This window comes from Onychomys torridus, chromosome 2 (assembly GCF_903995425.1).
Source record: "Onychomys torridus chromosome 2, mOncTor1.1, whole genome shotgun sequence".
Lineage (NCBI taxonomy): Eukaryota > Metazoa > Chordata > Mammalia > Rodentia > Cricetidae > Onychomys > Onychomys torridus.
In genome coordinates this window covers 773,115-795,340 of record NC_050444.1, presented here as the reverse complement: position 1 = coordinate 795,340, position 22,226 = coordinate 773,115, and the positions used below count along the sequence as shown (strand labels likewise).

At 36.2% G+C, this 22,226-nt stretch overlaps 1 protein-coding gene across 1 annotated transcript in view; it reads right to left on the bottom strand.

Moving 5' to 3' along the window:
- The window catches only part of Sntg1 (syntrophin gamma 1), an 826,637-nt gene that overhangs the window by 87,220 nt on the left and 717,191 nt on the right, over positions 1-22,226 (bottom strand). Inside the window, exons 19-20 of the mRNA XM_036179958.1 lie at positions 10,391-10,507; positions 7,554-7,625 (exon numbers count right to left, since the gene is read on the bottom strand). Coding sequence (XP_036035851.1) covers positions 7,554-7,625; positions 10,391-10,507 — 189 coding nt within the window. The remainder of the gene's footprint in view (positions 1-7,553; positions 7,626-10,390; positions 10,508-22,226) is intronic.

Below are 22,226 nucleotides of genomic sequence, written 5' to 3'. Positions count from 1 at the left end.
AGTGTCTTGTTGCTCAATTACCAGAATCATTTGGAAGCTTTTGTCCAAGTCTATCTATGCCTTCCACCGGTCTTGCCTGCCTATGCTGCCCTGCTTTTCTGAGCTATGGTTCCCAAGCAGCCCTTCAGGGCCCAGAAGAAAACCCAGCTGTGGCCAATTGTGGCCACTGCACTCCCGGTTCCATTTACACAGTCTGTATTAGTACTGAAGATCAAGATCCATCTTTTGCTCTTTCACCACAGGAGGGTTTCAGCTTCCCTGAGCTTGCATTAGGACAGCTGCATTACTGTTTGACAGGTGTACCTCTCCAATCAAACACTCCACCTGACACTGCTGTGGATATCGCTCTGTGTAAATAAAGTTCTGATTGGCCAGTGGCCAGGCAGGAAGTATAGGCGGGACAAGAGAGAAGAGAATTCTGGGAAGTAGAAGGCTAGAGAGAGACACCGCCAGCCGCCACCATGAGAAGCAGCATGTAAAGACACTGGTAAGCCACAAGCCTTGTGGCAAAGTATAGACTAACAGAAATGGGTTAATTTAAGATAGAAGTAGATAACAAGCAGCCTGCCATGGCCATACAGTTTGTAAGCAATGTAAGTTTCTGTGTGCTTTCTTGGTTGGGTCTGAGCGACTGTGGGACTAACGGGTAAGAGAGATTTGGCTTGACTGGGCCAGGCAGGAAAACTCTTAACTACATGACACTGTTTCTGGAGCATGTCTCACCAATGTGCTTGCATGTGCACACTGACCAGCACTTGGCGCCATAAGTGAAAAGCCCTCTGTGTTCTCCCCACCCTCACCAGGTCAGTGAAAAAATTAGAGTACTTGAAACAAGAGCTATTTCAGAGAGATTCCTCCTGACAGATCTCCTTTGTTCCTACTTGTCTTCTCTCCCCAGATGGAGAGTTCCTGATGCCTCACCTGTGGCTCAGCAGTCTGCTAACTACTTCTGTTCTGTGGGCAAAGGCTTGCATCCCCATTTTTGCCTCATTTGTATGGCCAAACACAGCCTCTGCGTCATTTGTGTGGCTAAATGCAGCCTCATCTTTTCCATTCTGCCAGTGCAGCTACTGCTAGGGACTTAGACCCTGCTCTTCTTTTCCCCTGCTAGCCACTTTCTGAATGCTGACTTGAAGAGGAGATGCATCCCTAACAGTGAGGATGTGCAATGCTAAGGCAGTTATGATAGATCCCATTCTCATAGATGCTCCCCCAGGTAAGTCCAATTTTGCTCTTACAGAGAGAAAAATGAGTACCCTTCCGAGAGGAAGCATCCTGGAGAGTTTCCAGTCTTTGAGTAAGAGAATTTACTAAACTTTTAAAACCCTTCAGTTCCTTCTTTGTCTCAACCAAAAATTTCTGTTCTTCAAACTGTGTGGGAGTGCATTTTCAGGTTTCTCATGGCTTTACTCAGCAGATCTGCATAAAGAGGATGATTAGGACCATGGGCCTAAGTGCAGGTGTCTGAGATGGTCTGCACTTGGCTGTGCTGGGGGGAGGGGTCTTTTGCTCCACCCCTTGACGTCTCTATAAACACCCTGGGGCAGTGACAGTCAGGGCCACTTGGAATAGGTTCCAGGCCCTCTCAAGGCTATATTTTATCTCCTATCTGTTTATCTTCACAATCTAAATCCTTCTATCTAATATTTCCTGCTGCTCCCATTCAAGAAAACTCTGGGGAACTGTAGGGTTGGTGGTTAAACGCCCCACAGAATGGCACCATGAACAGGGACTAAAGAAAAAGAGGAAAAATATGGTGATATTTTATTTGTACTGAAATGCGATTTTATTTGTATGTTAATAAAATTGCCTTGGGGTCAGAGCAAGCTATAGCAGAAGCTGGGTGGTGGTGGTTGCATGCCTTTAATCCCAGCACTTGGTAGGCAGAGCTAGGCAGATCTCTGTGTGTTCAAGGATGCAGCCAGCATGACGACACATGCCTTTAATCTCAATACCAACCATAGAAGACCTGGAAGTCTGTATAGACAGCCGGTGATGAGGAGGTCATGTGGTTGGGTTTACAACCAATGAGAAAGCAGAACAGAAAGTCTATAAAAAAGAAAAAACACACTGAAGTAGGTCTCTTGCTGAGGGAAGGACAGGAGCAGCAGCGAAGGGTAAGGTTTATAGCTCTAAACTATTGCTCTGACCTCTTGGCTTTTAACTCTGCAATTGGCTCAGTGTTTCTTATTTAACAAGATGATTATATCTACAGAAAAAAAGGGGGACTAAAGACAAATGAACAAGGACTAAAGATGTAGGAAAATAATAGTTTTATTACAAAGTTCTTGGCAAAAGTGCTGAGTTGTGTCCTGCCAATGGAAAAAGAAAGGAACATGTCTGGTATTGTAATGGAATATGAAATATGAACATTAATATTAAGGGCAGGGGTTTTTATCCTCAAGAGGAAAGGAAAAAACAGACTGGAAAGATGTCCAATGCTGCAGCACAAAAATAAATTTCTATCTTCTATCTCTTAATTTCTATCTGTGAAAAGTAAGTATAAAGTATAGCATAGTAATATACTGTAGGAAAAACTTAAAGTATTAAGGTCATATAGAAAAAAAATATTCAAGGTAAGTAAGGCAACTAGACTGAAAAACTCTACAATTTTCTAACTTTGGGGGCTATGAATGCAAATTGGGAAGAAGAAAACAATGTTGAGCTTTATGGGTAGTAAAAAAGCTCTTCTTTGAGCTTATTGGGCAGAAAAAAGTTTCCTATGGAAGCTTTGAGCCTGGGGACAGCTGACATGTTAAGTCCAAGTGACAGGAGAAAGTGATTTCTCCCTGAGGCAAAAATGAGGGTGTAAGAAGCCAAAAAGTTTAAAGTTCATAAGTTTTGGGAAAAGATGGTCTTTCTCTCTTGGGAAAAAAATCTTTCTCTCAAACTAAAAAGCTTTTCTTGGAAAATTTGGGGGGGGGGGAATCTCTCTAAAAAGCCTTAATCTTTCTCAGAAGCTCTCTTAAAGCTCCAAAAGTCACTATAAAGCTAATGGTGGACACCAGAACCAGCACAAAGCATCCACAGCTGAGATCCATGGAAAATCAATTCAACACCGAAAAACCTGAGCAATCAGCAAAAAATGGTGCAGTTTAAAATATTACTATAACTATAAAGGTCTCTGTCCATGAGAATGAAAGTTGCAGAGAAGCTTGTTTGAACTAAATTTGTTAACTGCAAAAAGTTTTGGTTGCAAAATGTCTCTTCATATTTGGAAGTATAAATCTAATACCAGAATTCACTTCTTTTGAATTTTTTGAACTTTAAAAAATGAGAAAACTGCAAAACAATTTTTGTTATGGATTTATTCATATTTGGAAGGCTCATACCAGAGTTTATTATTTGAATTTGGGGACTTAAGAAATGAAATGAACAAAAGTGATTTCAGTGCAATGGGACAATTTTAAATGTACTTATAGTGATGACCTAGGAACGATTTTCTGGAATTATTTGTGTTGAAAATGGAACTGTTTAAATGAAGAAATGTATTGTTTTCACCTAGACTCAAGATGCAGTTTTGTGTATGCATATATGCTTTATTAACTGGTGATTCATGAACTGTTTTATGGAACTGTTTATGTAAAAGTGGAATTAGTTATGGAACTGATTTTGTGTTACAAATGGAACTGTTTAAATGAAAAGTTTGAGTTTTCTAACTAGGTTTGAGATTTTTCTTAAAAATTTATAAAGAAAAGGGAGAAGTAATATTCCTTAGTCTATTTAATTGAACACTTTATTTGAGTGGATTAATATGTTTGTTAGTTAGAAATGCAAATGGGTATACTAAAATCACTTTGAAGTGTAAAGAGTTTTATAAAGAAACTGCTTTTTGGTTGTTTTGCTAAAAGTTTTCAAAGTGTTAATGGTTAGATTGAGAATATTGCTTTTCAACATAGGTTTGTAGAAATTGTGTAAGTTTGGGTTTTCTCTAATTAGTTTTGAGATTTTTGTTTAAAATATAAATGAAAGGAGGAGTTATGACTGAATTAAGGTTGAATGTATGTTTGCAGAAATTATGTGTAACCTATTGATATTAATGTACCCTGGTTTTGTGGAGTTAAGCAAATATTTAAGTTTGATGTGTATACGTTGGAACTTTTTCCTATGTTCTGTTAGCAAGAAAATTCAAATGATTCTTTTAAGAGTTAAAGTTGTAAGACTGAGGAAATTGTTAACTATATGTAGCACCATTTATGTTAATTCAAATGGTTCTGTTAAGAGTTTGCTTTGAGATATAAGATTAAGAGAATTGTAACTATATATAGCAATATTTATGTTAACTTGTTACTAGTAATTATGAAATACAAGATTCTTTGAGTTTGCAGTTGCATTATGTTTTTGGTTTAAAGAGGGCTTGATACAGCTAAGACTGCTGTAGTCACCTTGGACCTAATCTGAAAGAGAAATGCTGTCTTTATCATCCTCTACTCCTATACTGGGAGGTATAACAGCTATGGAGATTGCTGTAAGCAATTAATAATGAGTTATTTTTTATATATTAAGAAAGGAGGAGCCAGTTTTCAGGTTCCTTGTGGATTTACTCAGCATAGAGAGGATAATTAGGACCATGGGCCTTAGTGCAGGTGTCTGAGATGGTCTGTACTTGGCTATTCTGGGGTGGGGGTCTTTTGCTCCACCTTTTGGTGTCTCTATAAATACCCCAGGGCAGAGACAGTCAGGGCCAGTTGGAATAAGTTCCAGGCCCTCTCAAGGCTATTCTTTATTTGCTATCCTTTATTTTCTATCTGTTTATCTTCACAATCTAAATTTTTCTATCTAATATTTCCTGCTTCTCGCACTCAAGAAAATTCTGGGGAACTGTGGGGTTGGTGGGTACATGCCCCACAAAACTGGACTTCATGGGCAAGAGGAAACTGACCCTAGTTGTACAATGTTATCAACAAGCACTTTTATCCAATGCCACTGGAGTGGATGATTTTGCCTCACCCTTATCAATCTCAGGGAAAAATTTTTCCTGCATCTCTGGGCTTGGATCTAAGTTGTCTCGAATTAATGCCCACAGGCCAAAAGCTTCCCCAGGAATCTTTTCTGGTTCATTTTCCTCATAGTATATATTTTTTTCATTTCTGCTCTGATTCTCCTCCAGGAGTCTGTGTTCAGATTCCCATAGTCAGAGAACCAAGGACACAGTTCCTCTATGAATTCTAAAAATCTCCGTACTTGTTGTGTTCCCACCTTAAACCCTATAGTTTTTAAGGTTTCTAAAGTGAATCTTTGAAGATATGCATACTATTTTCCTGCCCCATTTCAGCACTGGGGAAATTCTACTCTTATTCTAAGTTTCTTCTTACTCAATATTCTTATACCCACATCTATATTTTTACTTAATTTTAATAGATAAAAATTAAGAAGGAGAGAGAGAGAAAGAAACTTAGACAGAGATACTTACTGCAACCTAATTTCTCACTTTGTCTTTTCTTTCACCCACTTTATTTTATGTATATACAATTTTACCCCTGAAATAGAATACCGTTCCATTTATTTTTAATTCTTGAGCAGGCATGCCCCACTGCCCCTGCAACATCCCCTACTCTCCTTTCACCAGGTCCCTAAATCATGTCCCTAATTCTGGTGCCATCTGTAGGAGGCCTGCTCTCACTTTTTTCCAGGGTACTGTTGAGGAGAGAGGGATAAGAAATATTTAGATAGAAACAGTGTGGAGAAGACAGACAGAAACACAGGATAGCCTTAGAGGGACCTGGATCAATATCCACTGGTCCCTCCTGTCTCTAAAAAAACGGTTTATTGTTTTGTTTTGTTTTGTTATGTTTTTGTTTTCTGTTAAAAAAACAAACAAACAAACAAACAAACAAACAAAAAAACAAGAGCGTCAATTGTTGAATCCAAGATTGCAAAAAGCACAGGGACAAATACCCAAATGAATGGAAGGAAGCACATGAATTATGAACCAAAGGCTGTGGAGCCCCCAGCTGGATCAGGCCCTCTGGATAAGTGAGACAACTGAATAGCTTGAACTGTTGGGGAGGCATCCAGTCTGTGGGACCAGGACCTGTCCTTAGTGCATGAGCTGGCTGTTTGAAACCTTGGGCTTACACAGGGACACTTTGCTCAGTCTGGGAGGAGGTGACAGGACCTGCCTGTACTGAATCCACCAGGTTTAAATGAATCCCCAGGGGTGCCTTGATCCTGGAGGACACGGTAATGGAGGGGAAGGGCTAGGGGGAATGTGGAGGTGGGCGCGGGAGGGGGGAGGACAGGGGAACCCATGGCTGATGTATAAAATTTAAAACACATAATAATAAAGAAAAATAAATAAAAGAAATAAAAATAAAAAAAAATGAGATAGTAATTGCCAAAAAAAATTAACAGAAATGCCAAGGGATAGGGCAAAAATCCTCCCCCTAGCACAGCCAAGTGCAGACCCTTCCAAACATCTGGTAACCATGCACGTGGTCAAGCCATTCCCTAATGCAGTCTTGCTGAGTAAAGTAAGTTCAGATTTCACAAGGAAATCTCAATGGGCCCCCACACTGGAGACTGAGAAGGACAAGGAGGAGGGTGACAGAAGTGGCACCTGAGCACACTTAAGAGATTAGGAACTGCTTCAAGGTTTGTTATAGGTCAAAAGGGTCAATAAAGCTTAAAAGAGTCTACACATTATTTCAAGAATCCTGATTTTAAAATAGGGTCTCACTAAATATCCCTGGCTGACCTATAACTTGCTATGTAGATAAAACTGGCTTCAAATTCACAGAGGTTTACCTGCCTCTGTTTCTAAGTGTGCTGGGATTAAAGGTGTAAGCTAACACATCTGATATAGTTATTGAAAAAGTAAACCTTTCAAGATTACTATTGTTAAACTTGAAAATACTTCTCTTTATTTGAAAACATTTAACATGTCAAATGAAGAAAATGCAAGTTTTCTTCATGTTAGTACCATATATAATCAATATTTGTAATGTTTTCCATAGCATCATGTTGTAAACATTAAACCTGCACTATAATTTTGTTGTTGTTGTTGTTTTGTTTTGTTTTTCAAGACAGGGTTTCTCTGTGTAGCTTTGCACCTTTCCTGGATATTGCTCTGTAGAGAATGCTAGCCTCAAACTCAAAAAGATCTGCCTGGCTCTGCTTCCCCAGTGCTGGGACTAAAGGCATGGACCACCACCACCTGGGAGATAAAAGTTTTAAAAGGAAAAATTGATGGTCCTTCCAAATTGCCCACTTTAATTCTTACTGTAGACTGTGTATGTCATTTCAATTTTTTTCAGAATTACTGATTAATTGATGCTATGACAGTTCTGTGTGTCACATAAAAATTAACTGATCTATGATATACAGTGACTGTCACATTCCAAGAAAAACTAAGTATTTTCTATATTTGATTTCATATTTTTAAATTTCAAAGAATTTTCCTCTGGGTGCCTGTGCATTTTTTGTACTTCCCAGTTTCCTTCCTTTAATTCTCTTTTATTTATCAGTTCTTTGTATTCATGAGCTGTTCTTTAGCTCAGATACCAACTCTGTAGAACACATCAATTTGAAACTCCTGTCCTTCTAATACATACCTTGAGAACCTTGCACATGATCTCACATATGGAGAAAGTTTTCTCTGCTCGTGTCCAATCCCAGGTGGTCACCTTCAAAAGACAAGAAGTAACAGTTCATCTGTTCTAGTAATATAGTTCTGCTCCCCTCAATTTCATTTGAACAATGACACTTTCAGAGATGTGCTTCTTTACTCTCTTAATCTGTGATGGAGTTCGTAGACAGTTCCTCTATACCATTTCAGTTTATTTAAAATTTATCACCATTTATCTTCCTCTTTTCAGAAAAAAAATTATTCTATCAGGAACAATTTCCATTTTGCAAAACTGTTTTGTGTTTAAAATTATTTGTATGATGGATGATCCTGTGAAGGAGAAGTGGATGAGATCTACATGAGTGGACTGGGCAGGCAGAGGGCGAGCAGTGGGGGATGAGAACATAGGAAAATGGGAGGTCAAGCTGGAACAGGGACAAAGTGGGAGGGAGGAAGATACCATGATAGATGAGGACATCATGGGAATAGGAAGAGGCAGGGTGCTGGGGAGGCTCTCAGGACTCTACAAAGTTGACCCCACCTTGGTCTGCTGGCAGTGGTCCAGAGGGTGCCTGGACAAGTCTATTCTGGTGTCCAGCCTAGCAAATAACCTAACTGTCATCATAGGGCCTTTGTCCAGTGACAGATGGAGGCAGATACACAGATCCATGATCAGGCACCAGGCTGAGCTCTGGGAATCCAATTGATGAGAGAGAGGAGAGATACTGCATTCGAGAGACATAGAGATCATGATGGGAGGATGTGCAGAGATGACTGGCCACATTAGTGGAAGCCCATGAACAGTGTACTGGTGGCTGTGGAGCCCCCAAGATACTGGACTAGGCCCTCTGCATATAGAAGATGGTAGTTTGGTTTAAACTGTTTGGGGGGGCACCCAGGCAGGGGGATCGGGATCTGTCCCTGGTCTATGGGCAGGCTTCTGGGAATCTGGTACCTGTGGTGTGACACCTTGCACAGCCTTGGTGCATTGGGAAGGGACTTGGACCTGCCTATGCTCAATGTACTAGGCTCTGCTGACCCTCAATGGAAGACCTCCATTTGGGGGATGTGGGGGTGCAGGGTGGCTTGGAAAGGAGTGCTGGGGGATGGGAGGAGGGGGATCTGTGGATAGCATGTGGAGTGAGTAGAAAATTTCTTAATAAAGAAAAATTTAAAAAAGAAAAGGAAAAAAATGTATGTGGTCTCTGAATGCAAATATTACATATGCAAGTACCAAATATGCATTTTCCCTTAGTAAGATGTGGAGAATGACATAAGATAGCAATAAGATTTCAATAACTTAAAAATAAGTTACTGATATTTTAAAAATATTCTGAAATTATTAAGATATTGGGAAGTTATCAATACCACTGTGAAGTTAGCTTTCTTTTTTTTTTATTATGTGTTTTAATTTTATACATCAGCCATGGGTTCCCCTGTCTTCCCCCCTCCCGCCTCCACCCCCACCTTCCCGAAAGTCCCTCCCTTCCTTTCCCATGTCCTCCAGGGCCAAGACTCCCCTGGGGATTCATTTAAACCTGGTGGATTCAGTACAGACAGGTCCAGTCCCCTCCTTCCAGGCTGAGCATGTGTCCCTGTGTAAGCCCTTGGAAGTTAGCTTTCTTACCTATTTTGAAATATTTCATTTCTCCAAGCAGAAGAAATTATTCAGAATAGGAATATCCAAGAAATACAAACATTATTTTTTTCTGGTATTATTAATTTTGTGTAGGCATAAACCCTAAAAATAATAATGATGCAGAATGAGGAGTCCCAGATACTTCATATTATTAAGCCTGTCATTGAGCAGCATGGCATTTTATATTGCTAGCCAATAAATATTTATTGGGTGTTACTTCTCTGTAAGTTACATGTTTCCAAAGCAAGGCTTTCAAGAAAGCAGGTGTGCAGATACATTTAGTTTACATAAAATATACAATATAACATAGCATGGCTAAATCTGCAGAAGAACTGCACCTTATGTAAGGCCATATGTTGATTTGTAAGTGATCGCTTTATGCTGTAGCTGAACTTGAATATCCCCCAAAGACTCATGTACTGAATGGTTATCCCTGGTCTATCATATTTTTGAACATGACAGAATATTTAGGAGGTGGGCTATAATTCAAGGAAGTTTAACTCAACAGGGACATGAAATTTCATTATTAAAACCCAACCCAACTCGTTCTATTCTCTCTAAATCCTGGTTGCCAAAAGGTAAGTATCTTCCCCTGGTTTGTACTCCAACCATGTTGCACAATGCTGCTCTAAGCAATGAAAACAGGGACATGTGGTAAATTATTGAATATTCTGACACTGTTAGACAAAATAAACTTTTCTTTAATCTTTAGTGATCTGTTTGCATATTTTTATGGTAAGGAAAACTAATGTTAAAATTTAACATAAGATGAACACTGGTAATGAAACACTGCAAATATAGACTAAGTATTCTCAAATGGTCCACAAATCCAAAATGAATAGAGTATTCCTTAATATAAAATAAAATTTTAAATCTCTTATTCTATCTTTCATTATTTCTTTATTTTTTAATCAAATTAATTAAATACTCTGACATATTAAATTAATTTATTAAATAATGGACTTTTTAACAATGTTATGATTTTATCCATTTGTCAAGTTCTTAAGCAAAACCATCTATTTTCTTCAAGGCTTTACATTTAACAAAATACTTTAAACAGACATTAACTCTTTCCTAAATGTCCTGAGCCTCATTTTCAAAATGTAGTAATAAATAACATTCAGGTGATGCCAGTTTGCAATCAGCACTTCCAAGAGCTCAAATATTTGGTTGCAAACACTTACTGGAGGTGATGGGAACCTGTAAAGACATGAGCCCCTCAAGGCAAGAAAGACAGGTGTATACACACGGTCCTGGAGGATTTCCTGCTCCCGTACTTCACACCAGCCCATGTAGACTATCTGTAAGGAAAGTAAGTGTTGTTAACTGCCAAAGTATAATTTACATATCATAGTCTATTTGTGTATCTTGTGCTGTTATAATTTCATGTAAAATTATCTAATTGATTAATGTCAAAGCCCATTAATCCAGTGTTCATATCAGTAGTAGAAATGAACTACTCAGACTTGTTTGTTACTATGGCATTGTAAAGTGTTGCCTCATGCCAACTAGCATGAGCTACTTCCTCCATTCACTCCCTCTTTCTTTCTGCTCTTAAATTTTTTTTATTTATAACAAACTATTAACTGAACTCTTGTCTTTCCTAACTAATTGTTATAATTATTATAACTGAATGTGCTCATAATACAAAACATGTAAATGATAAATGAATGTCTCTTTCTGCTATCTATAATGAAGCACCATATCCTCTGTCATCACAAGGTAGGATGGATAACATTCTTGTTCTGAGCACTGGTCTCAGGTGGTAAAGGATACGCCATCATTTCTTTTTTCTAGATTCAGTTTTCACATATCAAGTTGCAATGGCTGATAATAGTTCTCAGTCTTGATGACTGAGAGAGATCAGTTTCTACAGGAAAGTCATATACTATGCATTGCTCCTCATGCTCCACTATTTCATTTCTATAAGACTCAAACATACACAAATGTGTTAAATATAGTTTTAAAATTTGACTCTTCTACAGTAATTTAACTGATTCCATATTGGAACATACTTCTTACATCACAAGTTTTACTTGTTGCTTTAATGATTTTCAGAGACTGATTCTTCAACTTCATTGTTTGCTGTAATACCTGCTATGACTAATAAAATATGAAATGCACAACAAAGTGCAGCTGGGTTTAGTAATCATTACACACTCCCAAGATTGAATGACGAGAGTAGGAGTACGCTCAGCTCAGCCAACTTAACTTCTAATACCAAGTGAGAAAGGGCTCATTGCAGAGGATGAGCTCTTTGTCATGCCCATACCTGGGTTTAATGTGGTTTGTATCAGTGTACCAAGATAACAGTTTAAGAGTATCAATACAAGAACCTCCACAACATTTTCCACTTATACACAGGTGACATCTACTTCCCATTGCATTATTTTTACTCTCTAAAATAAACTGGATTGTGCATTATCTTATTTTATGTGACTATAAAGTCTCAGGTTTAATAACTTTAGGAATTGAAATTTTTATACTCTCTTAGAGTATTAATGTATGTTTTGAAATTCATACTGTAATTGAACTCTTCACAGACTTTTAAGTGGTTAATAAAACCATAAGACATAAGCAAAATTTGTTATTTGAATTTATTTTTATATGATATAGAATGACATCAAAAATTGAAAATAATAAAGTTACTTTCATCATAAATCTTTTAATGATGTATATATTTATGGACACATACATATATACATATATGTATATAGATATATGTTTATATGTGTGTATTGTATAAATATATACATAGTTAAATTATATATATTTATATATTTCCCTGCTTATTTTTTTTGCCATCTTGAAACAAGCAACAACCATTCAGGTAGAAGGAGCTTCAATTGTGAAAATGCCCCAGTATATTGGCTTGAGGGTAACCTGAAGAGTATTTCCTTAATTAATGATTGTGCAGAAGGGTCTAGCCCAGAATGCATGGTGCCACCATTTAGCAGATGTTCCTAGATGATATAAGAAAACAGGCTGAACAAGTCAGGAAGAGCTAACCAGTAAGCAATGTTCCTGCTCAGTTTCTGTGTCAGTTATTGCCTCCTGATGCATTGAGTTCACCGCCTGGATATTTCTCAGTTATAAAGTGTGACCTGAGAGTTGCTAGCTGAAATAAATCTCTCCCCACGTTGCTTTTGGTCATGGTGTTTTATCACAGCAATAGGAATTCTAACAAAGAGTGAAATTGGTAGGAGAATTATGTGACATTGCTATGACAAACCTGTATATGTTTAAATAGGATCAAAGAAGATCTTTGGGATTTTTGGCTAGAAAAGCCATTGAATGTTCAGAGCTTAGTGACTTCTAGTAACTAAAAAGTGAAACTTGAGAGCAGTCAGGTAATTGATTCCTGGCTTGTAAGTTTCAGAGAGAAGTTGACAAGTTCCTTAAAGAATATAGATCATTCAGCATTTTGGATTAAATTCTGGTTTTGGTCAGCTGGAGCTGAAGACTTAGCTGTGATTATCAAGAGTCCAGCATTGTTATGACAAAATTTTCAGGAAAGTTCTTCCTTGGGATCAGCATAGAGTATTTCCCAGAGGAGGTTAAAGTGTCACCCAATTCTGACAGCTAAACTTGGTAATGGGTAAGACTTTTCCAGGTAGTACTAGTTTTGAAAGCTTAAAGGAGCCATAGTGAGCAATGGAGGCTGTCATCTGACAGGCCAGAAAAGGACATCAGTGAAGGTGCAGCTACATTTGAAATAGATCTCTCAGATTACAGAGGGAAGTTAAGGCTTGGCACCACATAGTAGGGTCAGAATCCTTGAAGAGAAGCTGTAGACAATGGTGCAATTCAGTTGCAGGGGAGACCATAGCACTTTAGAGATGCCAGTACCACAGAAGTTGTGGCATGAAGCCACCCAGTGAGATAAGCTGTGTGCTGTAGAGAGCAAGGTCAGAAAAGTGGACAAGCATTGAAATTTTTATACTTTTGAATTTTAGTTTTGCTTTATTTGGGTGTGACCATGCCTGATTGATGCCTCTTGTAAAGAGAAGCTCTGCATTTAGTTTTTATTCCATAGGCATAAAAAGACTTTGGAATTTTAGAGAGACTTTGAAATTTTAGAATTTTAAAGAGGTTTTGGATATATTTTTAGAGGATTTATATATTTCAGACAGGCTTTGAACTTTAAAAGGGACTTTGGATATTTTAAATAGGTTTTAATGTGTTAAAATTTTAAAGATTGTGGAAATTAATATTATGATATTAATATTAATATGAGCTCTCAGCAATGAACAAGAAAGTAAAGATTATATATTAACAGTAATGTGTTTCTGTCAAATTGAGAAAGGGTTGATTTTCCTGATTAGCTTTTTGTCAACTTGACATGAGCTATAGTCATTTGAGAATTTGAAAGTTCAATTGATAAAATGCCCATACCAGATTGACTTTGAGGCACTTTGTTCAATGATTGATGTGGAAGTGCCTAGCCCACAGTGGGTGATGCTACCGCTGGGCAGAAAGTCCTGTGTAATATAAGAAAACTGACTTATCAGGCTATGGGGAACAAACCAGTAAACAGCACTAGTATGGGATTCTGCCTTCAGGTTCCTGCTTTGGACTGCTACCCTGACATCCTTTAAAGATAGGATGTGATATGGAACCTTAAACTGTTTTTGATCATGTATTTTATTCCATTGAGAGAAACCCTAACGAAGACATATATGCATGTATACTAATTTTAGTTGTATGACACTAATTCAGTTATAGTAAAAGAAGGGTCTGGTTTCTATGATTGTAATTTTTATATTAAGCAATTTAGTAAAGTCACCAAGCCTAGTTGTTCTAGAAGTCTGGAAACTGTGACTAAACTTAAGGTTTTTAACAAAATATTAGATATAAACAGGGAATACCTAGTCTTATGGACAGTTATACCTATGTTACATAAGAATCAAAACATGTGTCTTCTTTGGCCATAGAGTAGTTATTTTTCACATAACAACATCAGGGCAGAGACTGGGTATCTTCATTGATCCTCAAAAGTAGAGAGTAAAACATCTCCTTTAGCATTAGTGCTGGGCTAAAAGGCATCAGACTCATGTGTGGACTGAGTCCAGGCATAAGTTAGAGAGAAGAGACAGAAAAAGTTAATCTGAAACAGAATGCGGTGATCCTACATGGTAGTTCTGATGAAAACCTTTTCATGATGGCACCACCATTTGCATACACATAATAACAATTTTCCTGTGACATCATAAACATAAGTAAAGATATTTTTAAGTGTCTCAAAGTTGTATTTATAAATGAGAACAAAAAAGGTAGTAGAACCCAAAGTTTTAGAAGTTGGTTTAATAAAGTCATTCTAGAGTGATGATTGGAGAAATGAAAGTGGGTTAAACAATAAAAGGTGTAAAAAAATGGTGGTTCAATGAAAAGCGACAGGAGAAAAGCAGATAGGATACACAGAATTGTGCATACATGAAAGGATTCTCAAATATATAAAAAGGAAGGGATCAAAACACTTGGAATTATAATTGGACAGACATGTTTAATCATAACTCTTCAGAAATCTAGAGATAATACACAAATAATAAAACTTGCCAAAAATACTGAAAAAGTTGTTGCTTTTTTTTTTTTTTGTAATGCTGAAGATGGAAACTAGGGCAAAATACATGCTTTGCAAGGCCTTTAAGAGTGACCTATAGGCTGGGCATATGCCTTTAATCCCAGCACTCAAGAGACAGAGGCAGGTGAATTTCTGTGAGTTTGAGGCCAGCCTGGTCTGCAAAGTTAGTTCCAGGACAGGCTCCAAAACCCTATCTCAGAAAAAAAAAAAAACAAAAAAAACCAAGAGTGAGCTATATTACAACCAAACATACTGTGTTAGAAGGAACAAAAGTTATATTAATAACTGACTTATAAATAGAAACAAGATAGAATATCACATTTCATAAGCTTCAGTATATAGAATGAAAAGGATCAGAAGTTCTATATACAGATGAAATGTTACTTAAGATAAAACAGGATTTTACATTACATGGTCCTGGAGTGGCACATCATTCCCAGAAAAGCCAGCACAGAAATACACAGAAATAGGAGGGGAGACAAACCCAAGAAACAAGAGAAGGATTCCCAGAGAAAGGAACAAAACAAACTTAAGAGAATAGGAAGTGTTAAAGGGTCCAATTACTGTGCTTTTGCTTCTAATTGCAGTATTACTACAACATCAAAATGAAAACAACAGGTGTGATGATGGCAATCCATATCTATGATTTACTGAAAAATGACATCAGTAGCATTCAGCACATTTTAGCAGGCAAGTACAAACTCTGAAAGCACTACAGAACTGCTCTATGAAGAATCCATGTATGTCAAAATGCACACTAAGTAGTCTTACATTTTATAGGCGCATGGGTATTATTTACATGTCAGTTTTGCCTATAATATTTCCTACAATAGGAAATAAAGTAATTGAAAATATATACAATTTAATGTCAGATAATGAGGCCATCTTAAGTAAATGAAACTATAGTTTATGAGAAAAAATTCATGAATATTATTTAAATTATAGTCATACATATAATAATTCCTATAATAGAAAATAAAATAATTGAGAATATATACAATTTAATGTCAGATAATAAAGTCATTGTAACTAAATGAAACTTTGTGTTTCTGAGAAAATTCTCAAAAAATTAGCAAGATGTTTAGCAGCAATATTTACATTTATATTAGCTTTAATGAAGGTGACTGGCTTCCAATATATGCTTCTGCATTAATTTGTTACTATTACATAACTTTTAGCTTCCAGAGCACATCTTCTTTACACTTATGACAGAGCAAATAGGAAAAAAATTCAAGTACCACATACCTCTGTGACAGTATTGCTTCCATTAGATCCTGTTCTTGAAACACCTCAGGCTATTTTTACTCTCTAATCAGTGAAGTGAAAAGCACAAATCACTCAAATAAACAGAAGAAAATAACTCAAATATTCTGCAATTCTAGTCAACTCTGAGAGAGAGAGAGAGAGAGAGAGAGAGAGAGAGAGAGAGAGAGAGAGAGAGAGAGAAGTAGTGGGGAAATGGAAAGTGTATATCAAAGAGGTACATGTACTTAGCCCAAGCTGCTACTGATGTTGTTGGCTCTGATAAGCACTTTCACAGTGCATTGAATGAGCAAACATGCAAACATAAACAAAACAAAAGAAAAAGGCAAAGCTTTTTCTTACTTTTGGATTACATCTATACTGTGGTGTACAGAAAATATGCTAACAAGAGCAACTGGAACACTAATACATGACAAATGCAGTCCAAAATGAAACTGTCACAGCATTGCTTATATTAGAAGTTAACACAGAACATACAACACTTCTAGAAGGAGAAAGAATAATTCTGTGAAACTGTAGGTTCACAGTTGCAGTATAACATGGTAATGGCCAGGCTTCATGTTTCTTATGAAACTCTTTTGAATTGCATAAAACAGAAGTCCCAAAGGAAATTCTCTTCTTTGTCTCAATCTTCTAATTGACAAATAAGACTCCACACCCATTGACAAATGCATGTTAGTAAATTGTAAGTAATTTCTTATATCTAAAACATTTGGCATTTAACACAAAAGAGCAAGTTGACTTCACTTTTAGTCTAAACTACAAGAAATAGGTACATTCATAAATAATAGATAAATTTCTGTATTTGGCTAATAGACAAGGCTCAAATAACTTTCCCATTCAAGTGATCCTGTTGTGCTCTATGTAGAAATTCTCACTCAAAAGCAAGTAGAAAGGCTTCCTTCTCCTGGTCACATATCTTAAAACTAATCAACATAATGTAATAGATGAAAGATAAATCACAAATGAAATCAGAAAGTAGGATAATTAAGTATTTCAAATTAAATCTAAGAAATTCAACCAATATTGTTCTTAGGATTTAGCAATCTATACATGTACATTTGATTAGTCTGAAAATCTATTATATGTGATATATATTTTCTTTTAGAAGATAATAAGGTAATGAAAACAGACATAGATGTTGCTTAAATAGTAAAAGTTTGTAATAAATATTTTGAAAAAGAAAAAGAGTTGTTTAGAGACAAATAATCTTGACATTGGTGTTAAGAGCAAAGATATCTTCATCCTAAAGATGTCACAAGCATAATAAAGAGCACAAAATGCAATGTTTAGAAAATTAACTTTTAATTTTAAATAGACTACAATGGTTACTTGACTAATATTAGTAAAAATGAAGGGAAATTTTCAAAAATGAATAATCCCATAATTATTAAGCTAATTCGATGTGTAATTGAAACTGGAAAAAACTGAGGATGTATTAAATATGTCTTCAATTTCTGCCAATACTTTGAAAAATGAACATACTTGCAAAATCTTTCAGAGAATAGAAAAGAAATGAGAAATCCTTAGATCACTTTACAAGGTCATTCTGACCTGAGAAACTTAGCTGATATTATTATAAGATGAACATTTACACTGAATCACACTTTTTAAATTTTATTTTGTATTCAAAAATAGTTTATACAATATATTTTGATAATGTATGTTTCTCCCCAATGTAGTTGGAAGATTTCCTGTGTCCTGCCTGGCCCCTAGTCAGGTCAAAAATCTCACTCACACTCTCACAGCCTTTCATAAAATTATCCCACAGAGGCTTAATATTATTCATCACTGTTTGGCCATAGCTCAGTCAGTCTTATTACTGACTTTCTCTTACAGTTGAATTAACCTATAATTCTTAATTATGTTTAGCCATGTGGCTCGGTACTTTTTCTTTGTTCTATTTTGTCATCTTGCTTTATCTATGTCTGCCTGGCAACTCCTGACTCTGCTCTTCCTCTTCCCAGCATTCTTTTAGTTTGCTCATCCTCCCTATATTTCCTGCCTGGCTCCTAGCCAGTCAGCGTTTTATTAAAACACAGTACACAAAAGCATTATCCCACAGCATTTCCCCTTTTCTGTCTAAACAAAAAGAAATATTTTAATTTAACACTGTAAAATTACATATAACAAAACAGTTATCATGCAAGAATTACAGTTATCTAGTCTATTTGTATTTGGAAAAATTAAAGAAAAGGTTCTATCTATCTGATATTTGTGAGTCTAAAGTTTCATATCTAATTTGTACTTCATTATAACCATGGAAAATTATAATTATAACTATTTAGGCTTCAACTACATCAAAGATACCAGAAAGATATAATATTGTGTAAGTAAACAGGAAGAGCATTGTAAGCAACTTCCAAAAATCTAGAATGACAGAGAGCTGGTTGCCTAGACTGTCACCCAAAGATCCTCTGAAACATTGGGGCATCTTTCTTCAGTCTATAGGCATAGAGTCTCCCAGCCACTTTTCTCTGTGTTTTGAAGAATATCTGGTAGTTTCTTCTGCAAAGCAGGAACCTGAAGGACCATCTTGCCTTGCAAAGTTCCGTGGTTACCTTGATATGGCTCCTACATGTCCAGTTCAAATAACATATTGTCAATCTCTCAATGCAATGGCTTTTTTTGCCCAGTAGCTAACTTTTACTACAAAGAAAGCAAACTCTATAATGAGTTTATTCAATGCCCATCATTCTCCTTGAATTAATTAGTGCTGCTAGGAGTAGATATGTCTTATTGTCCAGAAAAGTCTAAATTTTTTTAATTAAATATTTTTATTTCATAATTTACTTAATTTCACATATCAGCCACAGATTCTCCCATCCTCCATCCTCCCATGAGTCCTCCCCCCAATCTAACCCCAATTCCCACCTGCTCCAAGGCAAGGTCTCCCCTGGGGAGTCAGCCCAGCCTGGTAGAGTCAGCTGAGGCAGGTCCAGTTCTTTAAAAGCATTTTAAATTCTATATTCTATAGATCTTTGAAGTGTTTGAAGATTACCTGCTTAATTTACATATATCTATGTATACCCAGAAAACTTAACTAATATGATTATAGATGACTAATTATTAATCAGTGTCTCTTAATTATACATTTCAATTTCAATGAGTTGCACAAGCATAATACCTTAAACAAGAGCAGAAATACAGAGTATAACAAAATTAACTTTAAATTTGTATAATAAACTAAAATCCATAGCAATTTAAAACAAGTTGCTCTTTAAAAGTAGATTTTATAATCTACCCTTACATCCTATCATATCTATATCATATCCCCATTTTTTCTTTTAGAAAGATATTGAATATGACCAATAACAATTTTTAACTAATCTCTAACAAAGACAAATATGTATAATCCATTTTTTTGGAAAGTGGACCAAGTGTTCTAGGCTGCTTCCTGCTAATTAAGAGTACTGTATTCTTATGGGGATCCTGAGAAAATTAAGAATTATGGTCAAGTCCTGACTGGAATATTCTGTGATGCTATATACTCTTAGCCAGTTGCCTTGAAGCTGTTTTAGATGTTGAATCATCTGGAGACCTCTCAGGGGGGTCTTCCTTGATCAAACCATATTAGCCCAGAAGCAATCCATAGTTTCTCATCTTCTGTGGAAACAAAAGCAGAACTTCTTTTCCAAAGCAACATGTCCATAGGCATGAATTTTGAAATCAAGATATCTTTAAAATATATGTATTGACTTAACTCAGCATCTTTTACAATCAAATGTCTCTTTGCAGTTAAAAAACCCAATGACAATAGAATCCAGACTATCTGTGTGATTTCCATCTTTATGTGGCTTATTTTGTTATTACTTTTACTTTCTCTTTAAAGACTTTATTTTTTAAACTTTCTACTTCTTTATATACCTGTCTATATCCCTTTTCCTCTCTCTTCCAAGACTATGTACATTTTTAGACACATTGTAAACTGTTTACAGTTTATGCCTTCTGAATCTGTCTTATTGTGACTCTAATTGCTTTAAACTGCAGTGTGGCTAGTTCTAGTGTGGCAGCTTTGGCTGCTGACTGCCCAACTCTGCTTCCCAACATGGCAGAACTACATTTACCACCAGCTCTTGGGGAACCATGCTTATCACATACTCTCTGAAACAGTGAGTCTATGCTTCCATCAAGCAGTCTATAGCCCCCAAACCATTTTTCTCTGTACAAGAAAAGCTAAATCTGACATGCATGGCTTGTAGACACCGATGTGTACCATGGTGGGAATCTGCCATGTGGCTTAGCTCATGGCAGTTGGTGGCCAGCTCCATTTCACAGGCAGCTGTCAGGAGACAACTTTGCACTGCTGCTGGCATGAGACTGTGAGACTAGGCAGCCCAGTGTGCATTCAGAATCTTTAAGCTTTCTTAGGCTATATGGCTCAATGCCCAATGGTGGGCACCAAATGTAGTTGGAAGTTTCTCCAGTCCCATCAGGTTCCCACAATCCTGAAGCCTTTTACAAAATATTACACAAAAGCTTAATATTGTTTATAATTGCTTGGCCATTATCTTAGGCTTATTACTGACTAACTCTTACACTTGAGTTAACCCACAATTCTTATTTATGTTTAGCCACATAGTTTGGTACATTTTCTCAGTTCTGCTTTCACATCTTGCTTCCTCTGTGTCTAGCTGGTGACTCCTGACTCTGTTCTTCCTCTTCCCAACATTTCTTTAGTCTGCTTGCCCTACCTATAATTCCTGCCTGGCTACTGGCCAATTGGTGTTTTATTAAACCAGTGTACAAAAGCATTATCTCATAGCACCCCAATCCCCCCCAGATACTTCTACCCACTCAATTTCATGTTCTTTGTGTTTCTGTCTCTTAAATAAGTAAATAGGACAAAAAACTTAAAAGATGCAAATATAAAACAAAAAGTCTATAAAGAAACAAAGATAATGTGTTTACTTTGTGCTACTCAACTGCTGCCAGGCACGAGACCTCAACTAGAGAGTGGTTGATATACCCAGTAACACAATAGTTGAGAAAATGATTTTTCATTCCTAGCAGGTATCAGTTGCAAATAGTCTTGTGGTTACTGTTGGGACTTTACATCTACTTCTTTTTTCCTGACTGGGAATTCAACTGGTTTGAATCTGTGAAGGTCTTTTGCTTGTTGCCAGAGTTTCCATAGGTTCATATGTGCATCATTTTCCTATAATATAGTTTTTATTACAATAGGTCTGTAATAAAATGTGAACTCTAGAAGGTGAACTTTCTGGCAGGTTTTTACTTATTCACTAATCTTTTAACTATCCACCTTTGTATGTTTGTGTGTGTGTGTATATATATTTCAATATAAAGTTGAAGGGTTTTTTTCAATTTTTGTAAAGTATTTTTTGCAAATATCATGGGAACTGAGTAAATTCTGTATATTGATGGTATTTTCACAATGATGCCATTTATAATAGGCAAATTTACAATACTAAGTGCCTACATAAAATAACTGGAAATATCTAATATTAATAAATCAATAACACACTTGAGAGCCTTAAAAATGGAAAAAAACAATACTTTTAAAAAAGAGTAGATTGGTAGAAATAGACTTTTCAGGACTAAAATTAAGGAAACAGAAACAAACAAAAAATTAATACAAGTAACCAAACTAAGATTTTGTTTTTTGGGGAAAAATTTTCTCAAAGAAAATCAAAAACATTGACAAACCAAAGCTGAATTAACATAAGTTTGAAAGAAAACATATAAATTGATAACATTACAGATAAAAGGGAGACATTATAACAGAGACTGGAAAATCCATAGTTATGAGGACATACTGTAAAAATCTATACTTCACCAAACTAGAATACCTAAAAGCACTGGTTGAATTTATTGATGTATACAACTACCAAAATTATATTAAAATGAAATAATTATTCAGACCCATATCTCTAGTGAAATAGAAGTAACAATTAAAATTCTTCCAAATAAAAATTCCTAGGCTAATTGAATTCAGTACAGAATCCTACTGGACCTTGAAAGAACAGTCAGTGCTCCTTAAATTATTCTCAAAACTATAAATTGAAGAAACGTTTAGTAGTTCTTTTCACAAAATCATTGTTACCTTGACATCAAAACCATACAAAGAACCAATTAAAAAAAGAAAATTAAAGACTAAGAGCTTTCTTGAACTGAGGTGCAAAAAAATTCTCAATAAAATATTTCAAAAACAAAGT